The 27240-nt window shown below is 40.4% G+C and overlaps 1 protein-coding gene across 1 annotated transcript in view; it reads left to right on the top strand.

The window, feature by feature from the left end:
- The window catches only part of TBC1D32 (TBC1 domain family member 32), a 163443-nt gene that overhangs the window by 87072 nt on the left and 49131 nt on the right, over positions 1-27240 (top strand). The window contains exons 24-28 of the mRNA XM_090038703.1: positions 1947-2069; positions 2849-2957; positions 3863-3956; positions 12423-12548; positions 26072-26155. Coding sequence (XP_089894829.1) covers positions 1947-2069; positions 2849-2957; positions 3863-3956; positions 12423-12548; positions 26072-26155 — 536 coding nt within the window. The remainder of the gene's footprint in view (positions 1-1946; positions 2070-2848; positions 2958-3862; positions 3957-12422; positions 12549-26071; positions 26156-27240) is intronic.

Below are 27240 nucleotides of genomic sequence, written 5' to 3'. Positions count from 1 at the left end.
GTTAAAACCTATCATTTTATAAGTTGTCCATCTTTATATCTGGGTTTGGTATCTTTCAGTTCCAAGTCACATCAGATCTTAAATAGCTGGACTACACCTTCATTTTTTTCAACAGCATAAAATGTAAAATGAAATGCAAATATACAAAAATGATAACTGACTAGATTTCATTTGGGGAAATTATTCACCAGTAATTCTGTTTCTCATAGTACTTCAATCAATCTATGTGGCAAAAAGCAATTACAGAGAGAGAAATATGACTCCTGTAGTAAGGACTATAAAGAACTGATATAGACTCACATTTCTCCATGAGAAATATTAAGGAGACTAAAGATCTTTCAATCCAAGCTAGTACACAAGCACCAGTCAGTTAGGTTTCTACAGCAACGTATGAATGAGAAATTAAAGGGGAAAATTCCAGGAGACATTCCCCAATGAGGGAGAGAGGTAATATTAGGGTGGAATTTGAGAGACTTGAACAAAAAAATACTCATATAATTTTCCTAGTTCGTTTCCTTCTTTTATTTTCATCATATCTATACTGAGAAGATGCTTGGAGCAAAGACCCAAAGGCGACAGAGTTCCTTTATATTTGGAACACTTAAGAGCCAACACATTTTAGCAGAAAGGAACAGATCAAAGTATGAGGAGGTGGACCAGGTGGCCACTTGACAAATTTCAAAAGCAGATTCTTTTTCTCTGGGACTAAAAAAAAATCAGCTTTTGAACCTGGGTTGTTATTTGCTTGATTTTTTTTTTTTTTGTGCCATAGAAAAATGCTAAGAATGAGTTTGTAATCTCAGACAAAGGAAATAGTTAATTAGAATTGAATAGAAATACAATTTAAGATGAGCAGAGCTGAGTTACAAAATATATGCATTATCATGCTGGCTATTTATTCCTTGGTTGTAGTTGCATGAATTTGCAGGTGTTGAATTATCGAGAGAATGACTCCCCAATTTTCCCTGTTTTCATGAGAAACATATTGAGAAGTGCAAGGAAGAAAATGAGCATTGGCTAAGAGACTACAAATTTCAGACGATATGTATTCCCTATATCTCATCTAGTCTTATGTGAATGCAGAATGAAATACTAATCAGTCTTAATTTATGATGTGTTTTACTTCTGTGACAAAATAGAAAACAAGAAGAGCAACAAAAACCTTAGTGATATATATTTCTCTGTAAATGGGGCACCTTCAGTGAAATCATTTTGAGGTGGTATTAGCATGACTAGACTTATTTTAAAAATCACAAAGAAGTTACATTTTTCAGTGCATCATATTATCCTGATAATGTTCCAGATCTACATTAAGTACTTTGAAGCAATACAGCATTGTTGTTGGTAATTTGGCCTGAGGTTGTAAATTAAATTTTATTTAGTTTACTGTCATGTGTTCTGGTGATTATTATGTTTATTTGCCATAGTGCTGTATTCATCTTACACAAAAATAATAGATGCATAGTTTTGGTATATGCCAGATCACTTATTACATTTGATCTTTGCATAATATTTGATTATATGGTATACAGTACTTACGGATCTACATTATCATGAAGCGTATTTTTTTCTTTTTTTTTTTCTTTTTAAAGTATTACCAGCTCTGTTAGTGTGTCTTACACTTCAATAATTCACTGTTTTATTAAGTCTGTATCATGTTTGTTTTCAGGGGATAGTCAAATATAGACCGGGCCAACCAGCTTTGTTTGTGAATGTTTTCTCCAGTTCCTCAGTGTAAATTAAAAATCTATTCGGAATTATCTCTGTTTGCTCAGGACTGTGCTACCTGAGTGGTTAAAGGGATAAAACAATGCTTCCTGATCTAGTGCAGCCATTTTAAGACTTTTTCCCCCTTTGAAATCTCATAAATTTGTTTTGGTCTTTCCTATTCTGCATTACTGGATTCTGAAGTGATATGCTCTAATTAGATGTATGTCCTCCTACAGGTTGTTAAGTGTGCTGTGCTGTGATCTAGATACACTTCGGCTTTTGGAGTCCCAATATAAAGTGTCACAAATTCTTCTGAGTGATCAGAAGGAGAATGTCGTAGAAACTTCTGATGGACCAGGGTAAGAAATGAGCAATACAAATAAGATGTTAAGTATCTTTAGATCTCTTCCAGCAAATACTTAGCACTTAGATAATTTTACTCATGTGAATACTCCCACTGAAATCAGTTAGACTCCTAACCTAAGTAAAAATACTCATTTGCATGTTTGTAGCATTGAGTCCTTAATGTTTAATAAAAAAGATATGTCTTTAAAAAACTAAGAAAAAGTGAGATTAATTTTTTTTCACATACAAACTAAAATAAACTATACTTCTAACAATAGTCAGCACAACATAGCATGATTCAAAAGTCATTTTCAGTTTACATTATTTAAGGAGTCTTGTGTCTATGTTATAAAGTTATGTTACCTAAAAAGATGCATATTTTGAAATTTTCTCTTTATAACTCAGACTTCGTTCTTCTTTTTATGATTTTTAGTTGCTAATTACCTAAGCAAAATTAGCTAGTGTGCAATCTCTCCTTAAAGAAAGGCCTGTAGTGCAGATGATTTACATGGTTTACAGGAATTGAGAGTTATTAAAATCACATTCAGTTTCTTTATTATCTCTCTTGCCATGTTGAATGTTAAAAATTTGTTACGTTCAGTGTTTACTATTTGGGATCAATACAGAGCTGACAATTAACTAAGTCCTCTAAGGGACATTAGGTGAGTTCTTCCTGTCCTTTTTTTCTTGTACAGGTGTAACACGACTTACAGTGAAACTCTTTGACTCTAGTGTATCTCTGAAGTAATTTGCAACTTGGATCACTCATAAATCAAAATATTTTTCCCCCTAGAGATTTTATAATTGATGGTCTTTCTGTAGAGAGAAACCATGTTCTCGTTAGGATGAATCTCATTGGAGGACCATTGGAACGGATTTTACCTCCAAGAATACTAGATAAGGTAAGAAAAAAATGATGTTTTTTCTGTTTATGAGCATTTGTTCTAGGAGTTAGCATTAATATTGCTAACTACTACTTCACTATGTAAATGTTATTTACCATCAAGAAATACCAACCTTATGTAAAGCAAGTCTTAATATTTTCTGTTGTAGGCAAAGCAGTATGCACATTAAAGATGTTATTCCCAAAGCAAAAGGGTTAATATGTGCTTCAGTAATGCCATGGCCATATCACGCTATCTTACAGTTTTATTAAAAGTTGCTTCTCTGTGAAAATGAACATAACTTATCTTTCCTTTTGTTTTTACTTTTGATAGTTTTCAGTTTGTAACATTTTTCTTTTATCTAATGGTTTTACCTTTCTTCAATTCATCTGGAATATCAAATACTTGTGGCTCTTATTAGTATTCCCACAGTGCAGTATTTGTTAAGCAGGTTCTTTGTTAAGTGTTACGCTTCTCAGTGACTGTCACTCTCATAAAGATGAGATGCAAATTACTGTCAGCACAAAAAGACAGATGGATCAATGTATAACATTGGAAATACAATATTTCTTTTGAAAGGTGTAATTTTCCTTTCAATGAAAAAAATTGTAAAATCAAAATTGTCAACATTAGTTACCAGAGCAGTTTGGTTAAACCTTCTGCTTTATGCACTTGCTGAATTTTGTATCCGTTACCTTTTCTTTTCATTATGGAATATCATGATAATAAATGGTGGTATCAGATAAATTGTGCAGGTAACAATCGAACATAATATATAGGTAAAACTTCTGACAAATCTGTTGGCAATTAATTGTGAGATATTCAAGCTTTACTTGTAGATGATTTGGATAAACACTGTTAATTCAATTGCTAATATCACTTCTTGTCATTTTTGTTTGTTTTTGTCTTTTTGCTTCCTCTAGGGTAGTGATCCATATCCCTGGCCAATGTTTTCATCATACCCTTTGCCAAGATGCTATCTTAGAGAAATTCCTAAGAAAGCTGATATCAGACAAGGTACAAACCAGATAAAAAGTCCAAACACCAAGCAAACAGCTGTACCAATTTATTTTTATTCTTTTCTTACAATATAATCTTATAAACAGGCTGGGATTTTATATTGTTGTATCTATTTGGCTAAGGAGGTTAGTTTGTTTTTAGTTGTTGCTTTGTGTATCTGTCAGTCTGCAGTGCTCTACTTAGTAATCCGTTCTTTATTCAAACTTCAAGATTAACCTTTTGGCTCGTCTCAGGTGGGTGATACATGAGATATAAATTCATCATCTGTCTGGCAGCTGAAGCAAGACAATATGGTTAAGCTACAGGATTTTTTATGCACTGTTTTCTTGATTTCATTCCCTGTTTGTAAAGCTTGGTGGTGTGTGAAATAGTGCTTAGAACAGTTGGCTGCTGCACTGAACATCAGTGTGGAATGTGGAAAGATGGGGAATTGTCTAGACAAAACAGATGAATATATATACAAAAGCCAGCTTCAGGTTTGATTTTGTGTATGGAGTACATTAGAACTTGGTGAATAATTTATAACAACTATTCTCTCTATTTTACCTGTTCAGATTGTCTTTGAACAAAGTATAAGATTCTCAGAGACTTTTATCATTAGAAATTATTTGTGGATTCCTTCAACAAATAATTTTGATCTGTTTGTGATTTGCAAAGACTCAAATGTAAGAAATACTATATTAATACTAGACCAAATTAGTAAGCAATTTATAAGCACCTAGAGGATAAGGTGATAAGCTGCCAACATGGATTTGTCAGGAGTAAATAGTGTAAAACAAATTTTAATTTCCTTCTTTGACGGGATAACTGGACTTTGAGATGATGTTTGTTGATTGTAGTGAGGCTTTTGATACTGTTCTACATGATACTAAAGCAAACTAGTGAAAAATATAGTTTGGACCAAATCTTCCTAAGTGGGTACATACCTTGATTAAAAAATGTGTACGCAAAAAGTAGTTATCATCTGTTCACTATCAAGCTAGGAGGCCATTTCAAGTGGGGCTGCATAGGGTTTATGCTCAGGCACATTCTATTAAATATTTTCATGAAGTGTGGACTGTGGATGATGCTAGGCTGTGGACAGGTTTTTTTTTCAACAAATACTATACTAGCTGAAAAAAGTAATTTTGGGTTGGACAAAAACAATTTTGAGTTCAGACTGATTTTGCTTGATATTTTGACCCAAAGAATTTTTCCAACTGTTTTAGTTGATCTAACAAAAGATATCAGATTTTACCCAAATAATCTTGTCTATTTGTTTGATTAACTTTAGGGGGAAAATGATGTATAAACAGCAGAATTTCCAAGTTAACTTGTGTGATGATATTTATTTGCAAAAGAAATAGAAGTTGTTTAATAGGCTATGATCAGGGCCACTGGATCCCAGTTGTAAATAGCCAGGTTTGGATTTATATATGAAATGCGTCTGCCACATGCATTGGACTCATAAAAAACTTCACGTAGTCTCATGTTCTTACTATTTTAAATAGCAGCTGGATAGTTTGACATCATTAAAGGAATATGGGGCTCAAAGATAATTTAAAGCCAAGACACCTGAAAAAGTAATCAGGATAAGCTAAGGTGAATGGGGAATGTGTTGTATTCTTTGATATTTTTTCAAATAAAACTATGGTTGTCTGCAGGACTAATGTAGGAAATGTCAGAGTGTAGATACATAGCTGAGATTCCCAACTATAGCTAGGCTTCTCCCCAGTAAGATGATTTGAAGACAGTTGAACTAATATAAAGTCAGTCTAGTCTGTCACTTCAGAGAGAACCAACATAAAAAATGCAGGGTGGAAGTTTTATGCTTAGCAGATGTTCTGGATTCAGCACTAACTAGAAGGTGGGAAGTGCTGCCAGAAGGGGGTTGTAATATTTGAGTCTTGTCATCCCAGAGTCGCACGTGCTTGTGAAGTTGTTGAAAGATAAATACATGTGCATCCTGCAAGAAGTGCCCAACCAAAAGAAATACTTCTATGCCATTTCTGACAGGTAGCTTTGAATGGAACAATTACAGTAAATCACAGTTTTGGATATTTTAGGATGGTTTATTAGTTCAGCACATCTTTTTCAGTAATCAGGGATACGAAGGAAGAGGGATAAGAAGGAATGATGTCTTGTTGCCAGAAACAAGCTGCTTGTTTCTGGCAACAAGACATCATTGTTCACTAGGTTAAAAATTAGGTTGTTTTGACACATGCAGGCAGAAATAACACACAGGCTCCACTTTGCAACAGAAACTTGAGTAGGAGGATTTACCCAAAGGATATGTTTACCATATTTGCTCAATTAGAAGATGAGGTTTTCACCCCCCACCCCCATTTAACAAAGGGGAGGAGAGGGAAGCCCCTTACAATCGAACATGAGGCAGCATGGGCGAGGCAGCATGGGCCAGGCAGCTGCTGTGGCTTGCTGGGGCTGGGGCTGGGGCTGGGGCTGGAGCAACAGATGTCAGCCCTACCCCACTGTCTCTGCATGACCTTGCACTTCTTCCCCATAGCCTCAGTCTCCCCATGCTATGCCACTTCTCCCTCTCCCTCTGCTGCACTCCTTACCTATGCATCGTTACAGCAGGCTCCATCCCTGCTGCAGACTGAGGCACAGAGCAGCCCTGTAGCAGCGGCATGGATCTGGCACAGTTGTTCAGTGTCGACCCCATAGCAATATTGCCAGCTCCCTGCCTGGTGGTTGCAAGGAAGCGCTCTTTTGGGGGAATTGGTGACAACCACATTGATCCTTTGTCTTTCTTAGCTGTGGAACTGTGCAGAATTGGAGCTGTAAGCCCCTATTGTACCTCAGGACCAGGAATATATTCCTGTAGAATTCATAAGGTCCTGGAGAAGCCATATGACCTTAGTAACCTCGATGTATGTAAGTACCTTCTTAACTGGTAGAATATTACATAGAAGCGTTATGTAACTGGACATCTAATTGGCTGATCATATACTAGCAAGTTGCAAGAATTAATTAGCTGTTTTAGAGGTGTCAGCAGCTCTGTTGAAAGGTAATCATTTGCAATTCAAATTTAAATCAAGACCCGTTTGTTTAATACAAAGTCAGTTAAAAATGTGTTACGTTGTAGTGATCTCCTTTGGGAGTAGTGACTTTGACTATTTAACTGCAAAATGTTAAGAGAAAATAGAGGTCTAATTGGAAATAAGAGTTGTGGTACTCCTTTGGGCTCTGTGCAAAAATAAACTCCATCTCTATTGGTGGCCAAAAATAGAATCTTATCAAGTAGAGAATTCAGATACTAAAAACATGATTATATAGCTTCCTGGCCCCATGGAACTCCTTGAGCTTAGCTCCTTCAGATGAGCTTGCATGTGCTCTGCTAAACATCTTAGGAGCAATTCTTCACCCTATCACTCATTTGGGAGGGGGTGGAATATTAGTGGTGGTATCTTCTAAATGTCATCTGCTTTTGGCATTAAAAAGAGAGGTTGCGTAGAGTCATTTGGGATACTCCCTCCTATAAGAGGTAGAAAATCTGTGCAGATGTTCTTCAAACTGCAGTAGCTCTCTCTATCAGTTACCCATGGTCCACATTTGAAGTTTTATTTACAACCATGGTATTTGGCTTTAGAAAAATGAAATCAGATAGTAAGTATCTTCAGAGGTCTACTATGGCATATATGCTGTCAAGAAATCTTGAGAGAAACTGTTCTGCCATACGGGTGTGATGCATAGAAGGCTAATAAGCCTTCTTACTTACTCCAGTTGTGTGACCTAGGTTAGGACTGAAAAATGTTTTGTGTTCATTTTAGCTTCAGGAGATATGAGTGTGCTAGATGCCAGCTCTTTGTGCATGCCCTGGAATGAGGTGAAGTACTTTGCAAGGTCTAGAAATGGTTCTGATTTTCAAACTCAGTCTGATGTTTGAATGTCAGTATAAAGTGCAAGCAGAGTCTCAGAAACCATGATCAGACACAATGAAAACCAGACAATTGCAGGATACAGATAAGGATAAAGCAGCATATATGGAAATGCATTGTAAAAAATGTTATTGAGAATGTCTGTGAGCAACTATGTAAAGCAAATTCAGACAACAAATCCAGTCAAAGTCTTTGGAAATTTTGCTGTTCACTTTATTGGAGTCAGGATTTCACCTCAGCCTTTTATTTTGTGTTATTACCACCCAAATATTAGATTTTATTTGCTGTCTGATTCTCAGCTGCTAACCTAAACATGTGATAAACTTTGGAAAGCAAATTTACTAGTTTGTAACTTGATACTCCTCCACAATTATTATCTTAAACTCTCACACAGCAGCAAAAGGAAACAGCTGGAAGTAAGTACTTGGAATACTACAGAAATATTATCCTGGCTCATATTAAATTTGTATACTCAAAGAAGTCACTATTAAGGTTAATGTGTATTATTTAAAAAATTCACTGGCTAAGGATTTAATTATTTATGGATAACAAGGGAATGTCTTTGTTAATTTGGAAGAATTGTTACTACGACTAAGTCAGATACTGGAATCAGCTTTTTTGAAATATTATATATTAGTTAAATCCCAGTGAAAAAGAAGCAAGGTACTAATTATAAATTGTTAAATTCCTGAGGCTTTCTTAAAATGAATTAGGTGTGATGTAATAATACAGTAAAATGTAATGCAATGAAATAACTCATTAAAAAGAAAAAGAAATATTTTACCAGTTTACAAGAATAAGGTCACTTGCAAGTGTGTGTTTATTGTAGAATAATGGTATTTTAGAAAAAAATAAATAAATATGGCAACAAGTATTCCTAAGAGAAATGAGACTAGCATATAGATTCCTAAAAGGGGCAGGGGAGGAGGGGAGTTGGTAATCACTTACAGTATGATTTTGTTTTCTGAAGAATTTAATTGAACCTTTGTTGGTAGGCTTTTAAGAGTTAATTATCCTGGTCAGTTCATTAGTGATAAGGCTGTGATCCGTCAATAAAGGATACCTATATCACATATGTATAGGACCCATATATAGGACCTGAGCAAATATCCATTCACTTCAGTGAAGCTATATACAGCTGTGTCACTGAAGGATCAGGGCCTTAAAGTTCCCGAGTTCCTAGCTTCTAAATCCTTGGTGATGTCAGTTTCAGATTTAACTTGGCAGGGGGGAAACAAAAACCATGTATGCCACATTCGTTTAATTACTGCTTCACATATATTACTGAACGTTCTGTGTCATTATGCATGAAGCTAGTTCTCTAGTATTTATTGTTCACCTAAATCATAAGAATTAAATGTTGTACATTGGTTTTAAAGTTGGCAAAAATGTTTGATTTAAAGAAATCATAGAATTCTGAGTGCAAGAAGAAAACCAGCCATTACAGAATTTCTGCTCCTAATAGTTCAGGTTGGAGATCTTTTAATCTTCTGGTCTGCCAGACTTAGAGTGGACTCTTAGGCACTCAGGTACAATAAAAGAAGAAGCCTGAGGTAGACTAGATTAAACCTCCATTGGTTTCTCTAAGCTGTGAAGAACAGATCAGGAAGTAACAGAATATGCATTCTTCCATTTGTGGTGTGGTGAAAGAGGGCATGGTGATGCTTGTACTGGCAGGCTGGGGGCACTTCCACATGCCTCCTGCTCTGCCAGACACTGCTGAACACCCAAGCCCAGCCAGTGAGTAGGTCAGACCTGATTTGCTGCTGGGCACAAACTGCCACCTCCTGCTGTCAGTCACCAGGAGGGGGAGAGGCAGGAGAGAATCTCTCCCTGGCCCTCCAGCCCCACAGCTGCCCACAGGAGAGGGAGGAAGTGGAGGCCCCCATCCCTTCTCCTCCAGCCAGAACTACTTGGGGTATGCTGCAGGGTGCTTTCTCCCCTCCCCGCTGATTGGCCCAACCAGGGCTGTGTTCCTTGCCAGTTGTTAAGGGTGGAGAGGGAAGAAGGGTATTGGGGGGGGGAGTGGAATCCTCTGTCCTGGTCCCCCCTAAATGCAGCCAGAACCTCTAGGGGGAGGAGCACTGTAGGGGGCTTTCTCCTCTTCCCCACTGACTTTCCCAGCCAGGGCTGCATTCCCCAGCCCCCTGCTAGCAGCATTCCCTCTAAGTTGCACAGCATGCATGGCCCTGCAGGCATGCCTGGGAGCGCGGCATGAACGTGCCTGCATGGCTGCACATGCTATACAACTTAGAGGGAATGCTGCCTGCTGGGGGTTAGGGATGGGGGGAAGGTGGGGAGTAGAAAGAGCCACTAGGAGAGCTGTAGTGGGGGACTTTCTCTCCTACTCTGCTGCCTGTGTGTCTTCTCCAGGGGTTCTGGTTGGGGTGGGAGCCTCCGCTTTCACCCCAGCCCCCCCCCCCCCCAACTACCCTAACAGCTGGCAGGGAGTTGGCCCACAGTCCCTTGCCTTGGCTGGGCCAGTCATGACAGGAGGGAGGAAAGCCCCCATGGCATGCTCTCCCCATCAGTTCTGGCTGTGTTAGGGGAGGGGTGGGTCAGGGACCTCTGTCCCTTCTCACCCCATGTCCTACAGGGTCCAGCTGACAGGCACAGGACACAGGCAGGCTGGGGAGTAGAGGCTTTTGAGAATGTAAGAAAGTAAATAGCTTGGTGTTGGGTGAGAAAACTTTAGTTTTGGGGAAAATACAGTGTTAGCACTTACAGGATAAAAAACCGTCATGCACATGGAGAGAATCCAAAATATAAATGTGCAATATGTTTTAAAAGTGTGTACATATCTGTGTGTATGTGTATACATCCTCTTTATATAAATAACAAAATATCATAAGTTTAGGCCAGTTACACTTACTTTGCTGTGTCACAACCTCGAGGCAGAAGAGCACAGGCAGAATGTCCACCCAAGCCCCTGTGGACTCTGCTCGCTCCCCCTGATCCCTCTACATGCCGCTATCTCCCCATCCTGACTTACCTTGGATCGGGTTCCCATTTTTAACTCAATCTAACCACCCCAAGTATCTGTAATTTTGGGGGAAATATGACTTAAGCACTTACAGGATAAAAACAATCATGCACATGGAGAGAATCCAAAGTATAAATGTGTAATATATTTTAAAATTGGGTACACGACTGTTAGAGGTGCACTAATACACCAGTCTATATCGTATCAGCACCAATATAAGGAAAATTGACATTATTGGCAATTGGCCTTTTTTGGCTGATATGTCTGATAATGTTGCCGATAAATGCTGCATAGATATGTGCAGCCTCAGCATACACATGACCAGGAGTGCAGTCCAACAGCTTGGAGAGCAGCATCCAGCTGGTAAGACTGTTGGAGGGAAGGGGTGTGGGGGAAGGAAGGGATCTGAGGTAGGGAATGGGGCAGGGGCAGGTGCTGCACAGCTGAGGCGGGGCAGGTTCTGGGATGGAACCGCAGTAGCTCATCTGGGGGTGCCAGAGGGTGGGGAGGGAACGGCTCCCTCTGCTGCACTCACCCCTGGGGAGGCATGGGGGCATGTGCCCCACCAATCTGTACATGAGGTGAGAACAGGCTGCCCACTGTGTTCTTGGGGCTGGGGCTACACTTGGGTGGGGTGGGTGGTGGCGGGACTTGTAGGGGGGCTGTGACAAATTTTTGGGTGGCTGTAGTCCCCCCCAATACTCCTCCTCCCAACACTGTCACCTGCCTCTCTCTGCCCAACCCAAGCACAGCCCTGGCCCTGCCTCCCCACTGGGAAGAGCCCAGCATAGCCCCCAGCCCACAGAGGCAGCCCATCCCATGCACAGATCTGGGGGGCACATGCCCCCCATACCTCCCCCAGGGTGTACACAGTGGTGGGAGCCATCCCCTTGCACTACCTAGGTGAGTCACCTGTGGCTCCATCCCATGCCCCATCCCACCCCAGCTGTGCAGCACCTACCTCTGCCCCAGTCCTACTCACTCCCTCACCATGGGGGCCTTGATCTGCCCCCCACTGTGACTCTTCCTTCCCCCACAGACTTGCCAGCCAGACTCTGCTTTCCTAGATGTCGAGCTGCATATCAGCAATCGGATCAGTATCGGCTGATATGGCTGGTCAATAACCGGCCATCAGTATGGGCCTAAAAAATCTTTATTGGTGCCCCTCTAACATCTGTGTGTATGTATATACATCCTCTATATAAATAATAAAATATCATGAGTTTAGATCAGTTGCACTTTCTTTGCAATTTAATTTATGATTTTTGAATGGCTTAGATTGCTTTAGATAGATAGTCTTGTAGATTAAGATCTTTTCTTTTTCCTAAGCAGGCTTTTTGTGTTTATGGACCATTTTAAAAGCTTAACACACATGGGAGGCAGATGTCTAAGTAGCTTTAGAAACCTAATATTACTGGACTACAGGTACTTAAGTTAGCATGGTAACCACCAGTTCTTTTTTCGGACCAATACTGTTTTTTGGGTGGTACCCCCTAGGCCATTCTGTAGCTTGGGGATTTTTATTGGTCTGCATACATTTTAAATATAGCTATAATGTGCAATATACAGCAACATAATATATTTTTATTTTTTTTATTTCAGATAGTAATCTCAACAAGTTGTTGTCATCTTTAAAAAATCCAGATAAGCAGACAGGATGGACAGAGAATTGTAGAAGACAATTTTGCAAAATTATGAAAACCAAACCTGATCTCATCAGTGGAACCAGTGAGTACTCCCTGCCCCACCCCCCTTCCCCATCCGCTCAGGGACTGTGGGCTTTTAAAAGTGCCCAGCGTGTACAGTTGTATAAGCAGTGAAATGTGCACCAGCGCTGAGAAAATGTCAGTGGCGTGCTTTTGAACTAAAACACATTGGAGGTTCAAAAGCGCACTGCTGCTATTTTCTGTGCACTGAAGCACATTTCACCACTTATACAACTGTACGCGAAGCAGCGTAGTGCGTGTCAGCTCACATGCAGAGCTGACTTGATTAATTGAGTCTGTTCCAACCTGCCGGATCTCAGGCGCATCACAGGACAAAAAGATACGTGTATAAATGCCCAGTTTCTCATAAGTGTCCTTAGCTAAATCTTACATGGTTCTTAGGTCATTCTGCTTGGATATGCAGTCTTGAACTGCCTCAGGGAAAAAGGAATTTAACCCACATTTCACTTCTTAGGCAAGTGTTCCAGCTACTAGACTATTATACAAAGGATGCCAACCACAATTCCAACTTGGGCATACATTTGCTACCTGCATGATGTAGATTTACACCCAAGTAGTTACTATGCAGTAAGGCACCTGTAGATGCCTTACTACGCAGTAACACATGCAGATGCTGATGTAAAAAACACTTACTGCTCAGTAAGTTACTGCATGGTAAATTACTGCACAGTAAATGTATGTGTAGTTATGCTCAGTGACTGTTTGAAGTAGGCTGGCTGATCTCATGGTAACATTCCCAAACCCTGTCCTTCAGGTCTCAGATTTTTTTGGGACTTCAACTTTAACAGTCCATGATTTCGGTCTTCAGGGATGGGTCACTGTTCAGGTGAAGCTGTAATCAAAGCATGTATTTTCTTCTCCCCCATGAAAAATGTGAGAACTGTTTGCCTACTTGTATGAATTAAAAGCAGGAGAAATATTTTTTGGTTCCTTTGTTTTTGCTTGTTTTTGCCACTAAAGCAAAACCAATACAACTCTACAACACACACAGCTGTTCAGTAAGACAGTTGCTTTTTAGAGTAGACCATAGTTTAGGAAGGAAGTCAATAAAACCAACAAGTGAGAAAACTTATTGTAAAAGCTATTGTACAAAATAATTGCATCCCAGCATGTGTGCTATGCATGGGAGACCAAAATTTCACCTTCACTTGTAAAGTAAGCTAGAAACAATAGTGCAAAAGTAAGAGAAAGCCTCAAAGTAACTTGTGAAGAAAATGATTCAGTGAAAACATAATGGAGTAATTTTATTTAGCTGTATGTGGCTCATGCCAGTTTTTATCAAAAGTTATTAAATTCACAGGGTGTTATGATTGTAATTTAGTATAAGTTAAGGCTTTTACTTTTCATTTAAAGATGTATACAAACACATATTTAAGAGCTTTTTACAAAAGATAAGCAAATAGAGGTCAATAACATAAAACAGTAGACCACATTTTTATAGGAATTACAGTTTATTTTTTAGTGGTAGAAGTGTACCAATTTAAAAAATCCTAATGTAAAAGATATTTCAAGGATTTTTTTCTTGCATCTTTCATACTAAACTTATCACCTATTTTACTGAGCAATTTTTTAAATTGTGGGTACATATAATCATTTTAATGTTTGTATAGTCAAGTTGTTTGACTGCAGCATATTTACAAGTCTGATCTCTTGCTTGGATTATATTAAATCTGTGCTGAAAATTGTCACTGTATCTTCCTGAATATATAAAAAAGCAAGCAATTGTCAAGATAATATATTGTTTATGTAGAAACAGAACACTTGATGTTTAAAATAGCATGCTGACAAAAGGAATGAACAGAGGTATATTTTATACTTGGTAGTAAGCCATATCCAACCTCAAAAGCTAGCATGGATTATTTTCTGTAACACCCCTTATGTTTTTAAAAAACAAAAGCTGAGAATTTTAAAGGAAAATATTGTGATGTTATTAACATGAAAACAAATTATTAGGATTTATACAATAGAAGTATTCTTGCATGAAATAGTGTGGGGAATAGTTAAGCAACAAAATACTTTATGAAGTTATGTTTGCACATTGCGTGGGCCATTAAGATGCATAATAAAAGTGTTGCTATACTTGCAGAGAGGGCCATTATAGAACTGGATGTGAATGACTTGAGGATAACCACCTCTCTCCCCGTGCCCCTAAAAACCCAAAACAAAACAAAAAAGTTAGCATCAAAGAATGATGGTATAAATAAGTGAAGGTATTGTTGATCTCAGATGTGCTAAAAAGTCCTGTTCAGATGAAGTATATTTCATTTGGCACTGTTTCAAAAGAGCAACTTTTCTACTAGCTCTCTTCATTGGAAAGAGCTTGATTTTTAAATGAAAATGCTTTAGGATAAACCTGTCATGCTGTTATTTTGCATGTATGTTACTGTTATCAGTATTAAAAATCTTGTGTTTTAGCTTGTGAAACTGAATGTGGAGTTCTGGAGAAACTTTGGAAAGGGAATAAGCTAGTTTTCCTGCCTATGCTCAATACTGTCATGGTCAGCAGTGGAACAGCGTTTGTAAATGACAATAGCTGTGCAATGTTTTCTCCCCTCCTTAAACTAGGAGAGGTTTCTCTGCAGAAGATGTTGGATGTGCTAGGGGAAAAAAAGGCATAGCGACATGTAGATGAGAGCTATGCAACTTCCAACTGCCTGGGAGCTGCATCCCTACCCCCCCACCCCCAAACCTCCCAAGCAGCACACTCCAGGGATGACCTACCCTGCACTGTGTGTCCATGACCCTCCCTCAAGCTACACTACATGCCCTATCGGGCGCATCACCGCTGCACACCTCTATCCTCTCTGCTCCCCCAGCCCCCCAGTACACTGCATGCCTCAGGCTCACCCTCAGTTCTCTGTGCTGCCATATCTTATGGGGCAGAAAGCAACAACCAGAGGAGGGAGAGGAAACCCAGAGTCTCCAGCTGCTGTTATGGCCAGAGTAATGGAGGGGGAGCAGCAGCTGAGTAGGAGCTCAGGGGCTGTAACTTCATGCAGCCTGAGGGCTAGCAGTTGGACAATCCTCCTGTAAATCATCAGAGAACCTGATAAACAGTTGGACAATGAGATTCAGAAAGCACTGTCATCCAAGAGTCAAGAAAGGAAGAAACTGGCCACTAAGGAACCAGAGAAAACAGAAGGGGAGACCTGATAATCTGTAACTGTCACAAGCAAGAGGATTAGGTGGAATTTTAAGGTGACTGAAAGCAAATGAGGATCAGCTGTAAAGGGAAATTATGACGCAAGTGATTTATATTCAAAGAGATGGTTCAGTGTTCTTTTTTCGATCTGTGTCCATATGGATTGCACTCATGATTCACATGTATCCTGTATACCCTTGTGCTAGTCCTTGGGTTTTTTGAAAGCGGCATAAGGGGCAAAGCAGCCTCAACGGCCATTGAGGCATTCCAGTAATATCCCTTACAAAGTTAGATACTCTGCTATGAATCATTTCTTTTTACTTGAATGTACTGTAATATTCATAGTTGAATATCCTCAGGGATCTGTTTTTCTTTACTTACCTGCTGGCAACATAAAATATGTTTAAGAAAAAAAGACTTCAAAATTAGATAAGATAAGCTTCTTGGTACCAGAGCATTTACCTGAACCAAGGTCCCTGGGTTTTAAGTCTGATACATCTTGTGGGAGAGAATTTCTTCTGAATTTATAAATGGACATGATAAATGATGTTTTCGTTTAGGAAAAGTAATTTTCCCTTCAGGTATGGGCGATTTGTAATTATTTCAAGATAATGGTGGTGGCAGCAGTAGCATGGGAATGTCAGCCTCCCCTTCCCCTTTTTCCCCCCTCCTCCTATCTACAGTGATCAGAATATCTGCCCTGCCACAGACAATCAGTGAGTTTGCTATGCCTCTAACTAAAGATAAGAGACTCTTTAGCTTACTAATCTATGTCTTTAGACACATAGCATGGGGTCTTTAGACACAGCATGGGAAGAGCCACCATTCTCATAGTTTCTTCAAGATATATTATGTCTTTTGCTTGTCTGTAAACAAATTCTGTACGATAGGTAGCATTTCATTGCTTACATCCTGAAAAACAAGTTGAATATCTCCCCAAGAATATATGTGCTTGCTGGTGGGAGATCAAGGCTATTCTTTCTGTTACAGTTTCATAGATTTCATAGACATTAGGGCTGGAAGGGACCTCGGGAGATCATGGAGTCCAGCCCCGTGCCCAAAGGGCAGGAAGTCAGCTGGGGTCATAGGATCCCAGCAAGACAAGGATCCAATTTACTCTTGAAGGTGTTCAGTGTAGGTGCTTGAACCACCTCCGCTGGCAGACTGTTCCGGACCTTGGGGGCTCGGACAGTAAAGAAATTCTTCCTTATGTCCAGCCTGAAACGGTCTTGCAGGAGTTTGTGACCGTTCGACCTCGTCATCCCTTGGGGCGCTCTGGTGAACAAACATTCCCCCAGATCCTGGTGGTCACCCCTGATAAACTTATAGGTGGCCATCAGATGACCCCTGAGCCTGCACTTTTCCAGGCTAAAGAGTCCCATGGCTCTCAGCCTGTCATCGTAAGATCTGTTTTCCTGACCTCTGATCATGCGCGTGGCTCTCCTCTGGACTCTCTCAAGCTTCTCCACATCCTTTTTGAATTGTGGAGCCCAAAACTGGACACAGTACTCCAGCTGCGGCTTCACCAAGGCCGAGTACAAGGAGAGAATGACGTCCTGGGATTTGCTTGAGAAGCATCTATGGATGCACGCCAGCATTTTGGTCACTTTACTAGCTGCAGCATCACATTGGAGGCTCATGTTCATCTTGTGGTCAATGATGACCCCCAAGTCTCTTTCTTCTGTAGTGCTATCCAACGTAGCAATGCCGAGCCTATAAGGATGCTGCAGGTTTTTCCTCCCAAGGTGGAGAACCTTGCATTTTTCGGTGCTAAACACCATCAGGTTCTCATCTGCCCATTTGCTGAGCTTGTCCAGGTCAGCCTGGATCACCTGCCTATCTTCTGGCATGGATGCTTTGCCCCAAAGTTTGGTGTCATCGGCAAACTTGGCCAGTCCACTCCTGACTCCAATGTCCACATCATCAATGAAGATGTTGAACAGGATGGGTCCCAGGACAGAGCCTTGAGGGACCCCACTGGTCACAGGGCACCACGATGAGTGACTGCCATCGATTACAACCCTCTGGGTCCGACCACGGAGCCAGTTTCCCAGCCAGCGGATTGTGGTGGAGCCAAGGCCACAACCTACCAGTTTGGCCAAGAGGTGATTGTGGGATACCAGATCAAAGGCTTTTTTGAAGTCGAGATATATGACATCAATCTCTTCTCCCTTGTCCAGGTGATAGGTCACCTGGTCATAGAAGGAATGAGATTGGTCAAACAAGACCTACCCGCAACAAACCCATGCTGGCTATCTCTTAGGATGTTAGCCTGGGCCAGTCCCTCAAGGATGGCCTCCTTAATAAACTTTTCTAAGATCTTCCCCAGGATAGAAGTCAGGCTAACGGGCCTGTAGTTAGCCGGATCCACTCTCCTCCCTTTCTTGAAGATCGGCACCACATTCGCCTTCTTCCAGTCTTCGGGCACTACACCAGAGCGCCAGGAGTTTTCAAAGATCCGTGCCAGGGGCTGGGCTATGACGCTCGCCAGCTCCTTGAGTACCCTGGGTTGCAGGTTGTCAGGACCAGCTGACTTGAAGGTGTCCAGCTTCTCAAGGTGTGGCTTCACGAGTTCAGCATTTATGGACGGTAAGGGATCCCCGTCACCCGGATCTCCCTGTCCCATAGCAGGCATGGGTGTCCCATGGGAAAGACTGACGCAAAGTACCTATTTAATAGGTTGGCTTTTTCCTGAGCGTCAGTTGTCAGTTGCCCCATCTGGTTTAGCAGGGGTCCAACATTGCCCTTGCTTTTCCTCCGGCTCCCCACATATCTGAAAAAGGACTTTATGTTGTCCTTGATGCCTGAAGCTAGTTGGAGTTCAGTTGCAGCCTTGGCTTTCCTGGTTTGCTCCCTGCAGGACTGGACCAGCGTGGAGTAATCCTCCTTGGAGGTGAATCCTGTCCTCCACCCTTTGTAGGCTTTCCTTTTTAGCCACAGTAGGTCCGCTAGGTCTCTGGAGAGCCAGGGGGGCTGCTGTGCCTTCTTGCTGCCTTTCCTCCGTGTTGGAATAGATTTAGCTTGTGCACTGAGGATCGCTTCCTTGACAAGCAACCACTCTTCTTGAACTACCATCTCCCTGGGGTCACGGTCCCCGAGGGCCTGACCGACAAGCCTCTTGAGCTTGTCAAAGTCGGCTTTTCTGAAGTCAAGGACGTCTGTGTTGCTGATTGACTTGCCAGCTTTACGGCAGATGGTGAAGGTGATCAGCTCGTGGTCGCTGTCACCCAGCTTCCCACCAATCACTAGGTCGCCGATTAGGTCGTCCCCCATAGCCAATATCAGGTCGAGCAGCGCTTTGCCTCTCATTGACCCGTAGACTTCTTGAGTCAGGTAGAGGTCATCCACGCATGAGAGAAAGCTTTGCGACCGCTTGGATTTTGCTGAGTGATCTTCCCACGAGATGTCCGGGTAATTGAAGTAACCCATGACAACCAAGGTCCTGGAGCAAGTGGCCTCAGTCAGTTCCCGGGCGAACTCCTGGTCAAGCTTGGGACTTTGAGTGGGAGGTCTGTAGTAGACTCCCACCGTTGTGTCCCCTGTGCCGTTTTTCCCATGAATTTTTACCCAGAGGGTCTCTAGCTGTCCACCCTGGTCGCCAACATCAGCTTGCAGGGACATTTAGCTTTCCTTCACATAGTTATTAGCAATCTTAGGTCCATCGGCCTGGTGTGAATCATGGGGAAAATAATGAAACTGCTAATATGGGATTCCATTAATACGTGTTTAAAGAAGGGTATTATAATAATGCCGAACAACAAAGCTTATGGAAAATAGCCCTTGTCAGAAAACTCGGCTTTTTTAAGATAAAGTGTTTAGTTTATAAAGATAAGTATATTAGTTAAATTGAATGCTGTAAGGCATTTAAGTTGGCACCACACAGTAGTATGATTAAGAAATTAGAACAATACAGTATCAATATGTTATACATTAAATGGATTAAAGCCTGCTAAAAGCTAGGTCTGTAGAGGTAATTATAAATGGAAACCACCTTCAATCAAATGTGTTTTAGTGTTCTTGCAGATATTTATTCTTATTTTATATACTTAGCACTTTTTCAGTCATTTGAAATAAAATATAAAATCTTTACTGATAAAGCTTACAAAAGATGCAAAGATTGGACAAGTGGTAGGGAAGGAAGGGAACGTACCTCTTATGTAGAATAATTTGGATTATTTGGTGATCTGGCGGCAAATGAACAAGATGGATTTCAATCTGGCCAAATGTCCATCTGGAAACTATACAGGAAGATTTGGATGTCTGTGTTTAAGAAAGCAGTGATTTTTATGAAATACCTGGGGTCAGACTGGATAACTAGTTGAGCAGTCAAGAGCTGGAAGCCAATCTGAAAAAGTAGATTAGTACATATTTTTAACACCTTCCATCTTGTCCTTCACATCATTAACTGTTGAAAGACTTTTCAGGCAAATTTTCCATCACTGTAATATTTTAAAACAAGTTTGGGTATTTTTCTAAATAGTACTCTCTAGTTAAAACATAGCAATTAATCTTAAAGCTGAATTAATTCAAGGTTTTCTTTAATCCTGTGCTAGGCAGAATGTCAAACTAGATCAGGCATGCTCAACTGGTCTGCTAACAAGATCTGGCCCTAAATGGGTTTGGTTCAAGGTACCTAATAGACTACCTTCTCCCTTATGGCCCATAATGTTCAGTTGAGAATCCACTCTGGAAGTACCAACATTTCACTTGGCAATAACATGTAGGACAGGTCGGCAACATTTTTAGGCAGAGTGTCAAAAATACAACCTCAACTTGTAAGATGTTGGCGTGCCAGGGTGGCTGGTGAGGGAGCCATGAGGGGGCCTGATCCTTGTTCTGGCAGCGCAGTCCTGGCTTCTTCCCTGCCATCTGCCCCACGGCGCAGATTAGGGGGGTGCAAAGTGGGCTGTATTCGATTCGGATTCAGCCTGATTTGGGGGACAGTGATTTCATTCGTCGATTCAGATCACTATCCCAATTCGATTCAGCCAAATCCACATCTGAAGATTTGATTTTGATTTGGAGAATCAACAATTTGGCCATAAGCAGTTTTAAATGTTTTTTTTTTTATGTACTTTGAGGTACCAGGAGCGGCTCATGAACGCTGAGATGGTGGGGTGGATGGACAGTCCCACAGCAGCGTGGGGGGGGCTCCGTGTGCTTACTGGTGGCCCAAGAAGTGGACTAGAAGTACAGCGGTTGGCTGCAGGGAGACCTTAGGTGCCACCCCAGACCCAGGAGACACCAGCTGCTGAGTCAGGGGGCGGGTAGGAGGGACCCCCACACACTCTGCAGTAGACCCAGAAGTAGACTGGAAGTGCTTCTGGTCTACTTCCAGGTCTGCTGCTGAGCACACCGGGAACCCCCCACGCTCCTGTGGGATGCTCCATCTGCCCCACCATCTCAGTGTTCCTGGTACTTTGATGTATGTAGAAAAAAATATAAAGTTGTGTCTGTGTCCCAATCAAATCAGAGGCTTCTGATTCGATTCAGAGAGATGAATGGGTCTTCTGATTTGATTCAGAGATTCGACCGCCGAATCGGGCAGAATCTCTGCCAAATCAAATCAGCGACCAAGGCTTTGCAGAGCCCTAGCGCTCGTGTACCCATCACCAGCAACAAGCCACATTGGGACTTTGTGGACCCCAATGCAACTGTTTGCGGCCTTCCAGCTGCCTGCTGCAGCCATCCTGGGCTCTAGGTAGACCTCTGCCTCTTGCCATGAAGACTGGGCTGCTCGCAGCAGGTAATGGGTAGGCTACAAGCAGCTGCACCAGGGTCTGTGGAGCCCCAGCCTAGCACGTTTCCAGTGGCAGATGCATGCATGCCTCAGGGAGGACAATGGGGAAGAGGCTGAAGCCATACTGCTACAAGAAGAATTGGGCCTTTCACAGCTATCCCAGTGTCCACCCCAAGGTGCACATGCCAAGCAGAATGGTAGTTGCTTCTGACCTTTGGAACTCCCTCCCCCTAGAGTTGTGCCAGATTTCAAGCCTGGACATTTTCTGGAAGTACCATAAGATCTATCTGTTTAGGCAGGTATTTATCAAGCAATGCTAGGCTTTATATGGGAGGGTCTGTTTCTTATTCTGTGTTAATATTTCACTTGATTTTTATGTGCTATTCTGTCTTCCTGTAAGCTGTTGGGAAGGTTGACACACAAATCTAATAAGTAAATCTTCAGTTACTGTAAATGTGCATAACTGATGTTAGTGAACAGAGAAAGGGAGTTTGCTGTGTTAGTCTAAAGCCAGATAGTAGGGCTGTGTGAAACAGCTGTGTTTTGATTTAGTTTTGGGTTCAACCGTTTCGGAAGACAGTGATTCGTTTCAGTGTTTCAAATCACTGTTCTGTTTCGTTTCAGCTGAATCTGTTTTGGAGATTCAGCTCTGCCGAATCTGCTACGAATCTGTTTCAAACGGGCTTCAAGCTTCTCACAGCCCTACTGCCCAGCTGGGTGGGGCTTGGAGCCCCAGAAGGGAGCATGATGAGGCCATGGGTTGCTCATCTGGGGAATCCAGGAAGCAGCACAGAGCGGTGAGCAAGCCTGCTGGTCCCTGCTGCATGACTCTGCTCTGCAGGAAGCTGAGATCCATGCCAAGGGGTCTCCTCACCACCACTGCCTGCCCCGTGCAGCCCCTCATTGCTGGGGCAGCTGTTTTCCCTGCAAGCCTCCAAAACTCCAAAATTTTCCGAAACATTTCCAAAATGTTTTCGATACCTTGTTATGTTTCGGAGCCTTCTGTTTCAATTTGGATTCGGTGTTTCAGGCACCGAAATGGCCCAAAACACCTCTGAAATGAAACGGCTTCCAAAATTTTGCACGGCCCTACCAGACAGAAGGCAGGGTAGAAACACACTACATAGATGGCAAAAAAATGAACACAAAATTGCAGAACAAGAATTATAGACTGGATTTTATTAAGCATGTCTAAACAGGGACTACCTATTCTTATCCTGTTACCTGAATTAGCTTTTATGATCCCTTTGTCTCTTTGAATTTATTACTTATTTGTCTCTCCCAATAGTGCCATTCTCCTGTGCCCCTCTCCCCCACACGTTTCCTTCCCTCCTTCCCTTCCCTGTATTTTGTATTCAAATCACTTTCCCTGTTTGATAGCCTGTACTATGCATGTCCTTTCACAGCACCTGATGACATGAGCTTGGGCTCAGAAAACCTTACACATCTCTCTGATCTATGCATCTATAAGGTGCATCTCTACCCTTTTTCCTGATTTCAGTAAAGTCATGTCAGTTGAAACCAGCTAAGGAACTGTTCATTATTTCTAGGAAGTTCAGGTGTCCCTATTGACTTCAGTGTTAAAAAAAAAAATCTACATTTACTCTTGTTCTTTTGTTACAGCAATCTGGAGTTTTTGCATCATAAATGTTTCATGGTTTTATCCTTGCTCTTTTAGAGAAGGAAGAAAAAAGAAAACTAATGGATCTCCACCATTTTGATGGAGATTTGCTTCCCTATACCACATTTGTTACTTGGAAATCTAAAGGCCTGTGGATTCCAGGAGGTGCTTGAATATAAACAGCTTTGGCATAAGTTGCTAAATAAGCTTTTAGGTACAACCACAGCTACATAAAGCAAGCATCTCTCATTTTACATGAACATTGTCTCAGGAGAAATGTCTTCTCCTATGAAAACACTCAATTTATTTGTTAGCCAAACATGTTTCAATACACCTTGCTTATATATCTTTTTCTCTCGCAAACCTGATTAAGAGTTTTCACAGCCCCTTGATAGGTACTTAGATGAATACTTTCAAATGGCTGAAATCAATTTTGTGCTTGAGTTTCAAAAAATTGCTTAGCAGTTTATCTTTTGCTTCTCCCATTAACTCAAGCACTGAACTGAAATATTTGACTGTTAGGTCAAGCATGTGGATGCTTTCCAATAAAAAAGCAACAAATTAAAAACATTCTGTTTTGACTTTAAATTTTGTGAATTGTGCAATATTTTAATCCTGTGACATTGCTTCTATTAGTATTAGAGGATGGCGTGTGTTATCTACCTGAATGTAAAACATTATGTATGCAATGTGTTACTACATGTGAAGTCCAGGCTTCCTCAGACTTCTTTATCTTCCATCTGTTAATCTCTTGTCTTAATTGCACATTTATTGGATTTATTTTTATAGTGCTTGTGCTTTCCAGGATTGAAGATTGTTCTGTCGTATAAATACAATATAGTATGTTAATCTATGTTAAAGGTTTCATTTGTCTCCTTTAGGGTGGGGAAAGAGTTTTTACAAATACCATTTTTAAGGCAAATTCTGAATCGCAGAGTTAAACTACAGCAGAAAAAGTTCTGATAATAGTATTTCTTTTGGAAGACAGGCTTAGTAACCAAACATTCATTCAGAAGACTTTACCTTCTTTAGGGATCCAAACTCTATTTGTCTCAGTTGGAAATTCTGCAGTTTCTGAAGAGACTCCCTCTCTCCCTCCACCCCAGTCCCCAGAGGGGGCTGTGTTAGAGTTGGTAAGGCATCTTGATATGGCATGAAGCAGTGCTGGCCTCTCCCCTGCTCTGTCCCCACCATCATGGCGGTGCACCACCAGTGCCTGTCCGGAACACTACTGGAGCACTCTGGTTGTTTCAGATAACCAATCAGAGTGTGAATAAAGCATTCTGGTCAGACAGACTAAGGCTTTTATAATATTAGAATTATTAGGAAAAAATAACTATCATAGTTATTTAATAGTTCTTTCTGTTCAAAGATGAAAGAAAGGAAACATAATTTCTTTGTAGTCTCTGTTTGATATATCAGGAGACTGATGTTTCCCAATGAAATAGGAGTTCTTTGTAATATAAATTAGGTTCTTTAACAATCAGCATTTGTTACGTGAACTGTCAACATGGGCCCTACTTGTTACTACCACAGTAAAAAATCAATGGCATAATTACAATTGTTTTTTGAAGACTTCTTTCATCTGGTTCTTGCTGGTTCTTTATGAGGTGAAGTGCTATTTGAGTTTGTTTGGTTTAATGGGGAGACACTGACACATAGTCAATGATCTCCCAGCAACATCCTGTAAGCCACATAAATGTTGGATTGATGAGATATATCTTTCCAATTGTGAAAATGTTTCTCTTCTTAAGTTATTCTCAATAGGCAAAAATCTGTTAAAACAAAGTGATTTAACCTTTTGGACTATAAATCAAATGATGTGTACAATTTAATATCAATATGTATCCTAAAGAGTACCTGGAGGAAATGTGAAATGGTTATCTTTATACATATATATTGTTCAGGGTATTGTGACTATGAAGTGAGATCAGCTCTGTTTACATTTGAATTAAATTGGCGATGATAGATGACTTTGTCTCATCATCCTTTCCTTGTTATGTTTTTGTAATTGCTACTTGGAGTTCTTACTGTAGATCAGTACTGTTTTCTACATGGCTTACTCCCACAGTATAGAAAACATCTTTTAATGTTTTTGGTTGAGGTACTATAGTTTTTCCTGCTGCTGAGTATGAAGGGATTTAACTTCTCCACCCTCTTCCATCCTACACAACACACCTCCCAGCCTAGAGATTTTATTAATATCCATGGGGAGCTTTCTATTTGCAATGGTCCTCTGTCTTTTAGCAGCAGGTCTTACGCTCTAAAAGTATCCTATGATGTGATGCAAAAGTACTGGTCAACCTAATACTGACAGTGTCAGCAGAAACTTGCTGTGTAAAAACCTTCCAGGGTAAGAATTACAGTTCTCTGAATAGTGACCAACTCCCAGCAACCTACAATATACCTGCATACTCAGAGAAGAGTATTATTTGTAAGGAATCTCCATGGAAGGAACACATCTACTCAGTAGGAAGATCAGAGTCACAGTACAAGACGGAATTATCCCTTTAAGATTTGCTTCTGTTTTCTAATATTTAGTGTGCTTTTCATGTCGTGGAAGAGCATGCAAATAAATATTTTTGCACTACTTATTAGAGTGAAGGATAGAGCTTGTCTTTGGTCTGTCAGTGATTTTTTTTTGCCTCTTAGTCTACAAGCATAGACAAATGCTGATAAGATTTTGTGGTTTAATTAGAGTTAATTTTCTTTTTATATTGAAATTGTGTAACAAATTATGAAGTAATCATTAGAGAATCTAAAGATAATAAGTGATTCCTTTTCAGTTTACAGTGAATAGATTCTCAGCAAAGCTATTAAAATTTTAATTTAAAGCAGGAATATTGTTATGAATACAAAGCACAATACATGTTTTGAATTGTTTCCCTGTGCAAGCATGAATAAACACGCAAGAGTTCAAATTGCTTTGGCTGGCCATGTACTGTCATTTTGTTGGGTAATATGTAGTTCCATATTATGTTCCCTGCCTCTAATGGCTTAATGGGTTTTTGTTTTTTTCAGTTTTGGCAGAATTAATTGAAAAGTTTGTGTTGCATCTTTCTGAAAGCCCATCAGAATGTTACTTCAGCACTGGAGTCAAAAAAGGTCAGTTTTCCAACATTTTATTTGCATGCAGGCATTTCATATTTATCTTTTAAAAGGGGGAAATTGTTTCTGTCATTTAGGCTTTTGAAAAGATAAGCACATTTTAATATTTGTGAGCAGTTAATCTATTCATGTTTCAAATGAGGGATCCTTACTTCTTTTGGGAGATAACCTTCATGTTTGCTGAAATGTAGTATTGCTAATTATTAAAGGAATTTGATGCATTGTAAGTTCATTGCAAAGACCAATGTAAAAGCATGATGAAGTGGTACAAAGTTTTGTTGGCACTTAGTTAAGACTGAGACTGATTTGTAGTTGGCTTAGTAATGCTGCCACTTCAAACCAGTATCTGTAAAATCAGTCATGTATTTTGTATAGTGCACATAATTTACTACTCAAAATTATACCTGAGGAGGGTTTTCTCAAAGCGTTTACTTATGGTATCTGTCCATCTCTGTTATTATCAGAATTCCATCTAGGTAGGAAAGGAAAGAAAAATACCATTAATGCATTTTAAAAGGTCTAGAAATCAGAACTAACTTTCCTTTACATTAATAACGTTTCTTAAAGCTAGATCCTGTAATTACATTAATTCTACTGTTCACAGTTTGAAGAGTGAGAAAAAAAACATACAACAAATCCCCCTAATGCACACTTCTACTTTACATTAATGTAATGTCTGAAATATATATTTACTAGAACACTATATATATAGTAATATGTATTTATTTATTTACTGGACATTAAAATTGACATTATTTTAAATTTCTGTCTCAAAATCTAGGCTAAAGGTAAGCACTGAATCTTTTTAGAAACATCCCTTTTTAGCATTATATAATTTAGTCCTGCAGGGACACAAGATATCAGAAGTCACAGCTGTAAAATTTATAAATGTATAAAAAGGTGGCTTAAGTACTAATCTTTCATATTCTGGGACTTGGGTTGGTAAACAGGACAGGAAAATTGTACTACATTTGGGAAGAGAGAAAATATTTCCCTGATGGCAGGTTTAAAAACTTCCCAAGAGTTCAGAATGTTAGACTAAATCCTGGACTTAGTAAGTGATGTGGTTATAGACCTGTGTA

Source organism: Crocodylus siamensis, chromosome 1 (genome assembly GCF_052110815.1).
Source record: "Crocodylus siamensis isolate JL-2025a chromosome 1, ASM5211081v1, whole genome shotgun sequence".
Lineage (NCBI taxonomy): Eukaryota > Metazoa > Chordata > Crocodylia > Crocodylidae > Crocodylus > Crocodylus siamensis.
Note: the sequence above shows the minus strand (reverse complement) of the source record. Positions and strands in the feature narration are given on the sequence as shown.